The sequence below is a fragment of the Perkinsus marinus genome, assembly GCF_000006405.1.
Source record: "Perkinsus marinus ATCC 50983 genomic scaffold scf_1104296959768, whole genome shotgun sequence".
NCBI lineage: Eukaryota > Perkinsozoa > Perkinsida > Perkinsidae > Perkinsus > Perkinsus marinus.
Window position 1 is genome coordinate 10,144 of NW_003206281.1, and position 3,285 is coordinate 13,428.

At 46.2% G+C, this 3,285-nt stretch overlaps 1 protein-coding gene across 1 annotated transcript; it reads left to right on the forward strand.

Moving 5' to 3' along the window:
- Positions 1-408, forward strand: Pmar_PMAR026352 (hypothetical protein; the record flags this gene model as incomplete). The annotated part of the gene is made up of 2 exons (XM_002772939.1): positions 1-24; positions 227-408. Coding segments are annotated over 2 exons (206 nt in total), but the record flags the coding sequence as incomplete, so codon positions are not given.
- Between the last annotated feature and the right edge of the window lie 2,877 nt (positions 409-3,285).

Here is a 3,285-nt window from a genome sequence, read left to right on the forward strand (position 1 = left end):
CGTACTGTATCTTGGGTGATTCAGGTTATCCGTGCAGGAGCTACATACTAATATAGGAACAACCACAATCCGCCGCTGAACCCAGTGCAAAGTCGATATCAAAACCGTCTGTGCGCCGCGAGAGTCGTCATCGAGCAGGCCTTTGGGAGGCTGAAAATGAGGTTCAGGATTCTTTTATCCGATTACCGTGGGAAAGTTGACACCATGCCGACTGTGTGTTTAGCAGCATGCGTACTGCACAACATGGCCGAGAAGCTGAAACAGCCGGTTCGCGAGGTCCCTGCCGCCGAAGATCCCCACCAGCAGTTACGTCATGTGGACGACGAACCACTGATTGACGGTGGATTAATAGCGGATGCTGTGCGGAATGTGTATGCCGAAAGACACGCCAAGTCGAGTATGCGGTAAAAATGCATGGTTCGGGGATAGACCATCCGCGGGTGAGACGCGCGGGCTGTCGGGAATAAGCGGTGCGAAGCTCGCATACAATGGTAAGGAGGGTGCGATAAGGTGCATAAAGTACCCCCCGAGCAGTCTTACAGCACCTTACGTAAGGATCGCAAGGAGGGGCCCAAAAATGCCTCCTATGAAATCGCCTTACATGAGGAGGCCCTCCTTGCACCTTGTAGGGTAAGGAGCCTTACGGTGAGGAGCCTTATGTCACCTTACCTTACGCCAACCCCCCAAATCGTAAGGATGTGAAAGCGACTTGCCATGAAACCGTAAGGTACCTTACAATTTTTGCTCCTTATGAGGGCTTGTGAAATAGGCCCCAGGGTTGTGTGACTGTCACAGCACGCACAACGTACGTGCGGTGACAGCACGCGCGATCTTACGAAAGGAGGAATTTGGAATTTTCTCGCTAAATTGTGATGATTTCGATCTTACAATATGCGTCATTAGATGTCATTCGTAGTTGTTGTAATCTCTACCCCTTACATGATCCGTATCCTCACCATTCTCTCTGCTATTATCGTTGTTGCAAATGGTTCGCAGGGCTGCACGGTAGACGCTCAATGCCCAGGTGGAAAATGCCTTTGCACAAAAGGGAACTGTATGTTTCCATTATCTTTCGTGAGCTGTTTGCCACAAAACCCAAATGATTGTCTCGGCTTCATTGACTGTGAATGTAAAGCGGGTATCTGCCAATAATGAGGTATACACTCGGTAACCATTGACAGTCGTATTATGATCCCATTATGTTCAGGATCTGTGATGCATCCGAGTTATTTCTTTCATTCTTTGTATTTATTTCATCGCTTAATACCTTTGGATGACAATGTTTTCCTGTGACGCAACCGATATTCAATCTGAGAAGTTCATTGCGAAGTCCGTACCACAATAGTAGAGTCTCGAATCTCTTCGTGACCCAAATATATCCGTAAGTACTTCAATGCTTCTCACTCTGATTTTCAGTTCTGGTCTGTTCGACAGTCATTGTTGCATCACTACCGAAGATATTTGTCATAGCCGCACGAGCCATGTTGAGTTACACGAGAGACAGTCGTCAATATCTCCTCACGAGAAACTCATAGAGTAGTGCAGAGCCGTGTGGAATTATTTTGGCCCCACATTGAAGAAAAGGCGAGAGATAATATAGTTCACCTCAAGAGATAAGTAGGCCTGTGCACGAGGTATCTGCTCTGTTTTAAGCCCACAAAGGCCATTACCTGAACCGTTTGTAGTATACCTCGAAGACACTAGTAGTACCAGTCTGGTACAAAGGCATATACTATCTCTTATCGGATCTTCCGAAGTACGTTTCGATCACAGAGACGCGTCAGATGCGTCGCATTTCTCACCCGGATAAAACTCAGGAAAACAAGAGTCTTGTTACAAGACATTTCGCATCTTCAAACCCCCACATTATTATTTCCGACAGCTGTGAATCCGATGATTCTTCATTATCCATATATGCCGTTTTCGTCATCGAGCGGAGCAGATAACTACCCTTGAAGTGTCCAAGCGCCTCGTGTGGCAGCCACACAGCATTCCCGTCATCAGTTATTATATAAGTTCGAAAACTCAACATCCTTCTGGCCAGGGTGTTCCGGCAAAGGAAAGAATATTCAAGGGAACGGAAGTGATTGGCAAAATACTCGTGTACAATGGAGTCCATTGAATGGACGGTCCAATGGAGGAATCTACGGGCCTATAGGAAATTTTCGCCTCGCAGGATGATAATTCCCTATGAATCAGACCTATTGAGGCCCTCACATTGTTCTGCAGAAGGGTTTAGTCTTGGAATCTTGATTAAGGGTGTTTAGTCCAAGTGTATGTGATCTGTTGTTAAACAAGGAATAACGCTTGCCAAGGGAAACTTTCCCTCGGCAAGCGTTTTTCTAAATAAGTATTTTCCGGTGCAAAGAAATCACATAGACGCTGGGGATGGGAGAGGTATTGACCAAACATTAAACCTGAAGCCCGAAAGCAGAGGTCTGGGTTTGGCAATACTGACCAGAGGATGAGTCAGCGAACTGATGTGAATAAGCTACCCGAGCATTAGTCACAGTCTGTGACTCACAGAGTCAAGTAATACTTGACTCTGTCAGTCACAGACTATAGTGACTAGGGTGGCACGAGTTATTTCCTTCCAATTATTTCCTTCCATTTCCTTCCGAAAGAAGAAGGAAATTTAAAAAATTCTTTCGAGCAGGAAAATAGGAAAAATAGGAAAAATAAGGAAAAATAAGGAAAAATAAAGAAAAAAATTTCCGAAACGACCATAAATGGGCACAAAAATCCCAAAAAACGAGAGGTCTCACACCAGGTGATGCCTGGGATATATGCCTGTGTTAGTGGTCTCGGTTAGACTGAGTATAGGGAAACCTTGTTCGCCAGGATGATCAAATATTTTTGTGGCGAGCGAGAATTCGATTCTCACAACACAATTGGGATTGACGCCACTTTCAACTTGACTTACGCTGATTTGGCTATCGCAGTGGTATGTACCCTCCCTCGTACTTCAACGGCTCATCCCGTGGCCTTAGTGGTGATGAATAAAGAATCTTCGCCATGTGTGGAGCATGCCCTCAAAGAGCTATCCGAAGCAGCGAAGGCTATTGGTTTGGACGACTGCAACCCTACGGAAGCCGTCCTCGACGGCAGCGGCGCTCTACATGCTGCTCTGATAAAACACTATGGCAGCGACGGTATCAGATGTATCAGCTGCTATTTCCATGTTCTCCAAAGAGCAAAGACGGCCAAAAGTAAGTCCCGCTTGAGCAAGCGTCTCTGGCGCGAGATCAAGAAGGATCTAGACCTTATGGGAGAGGCTTGCAGCCG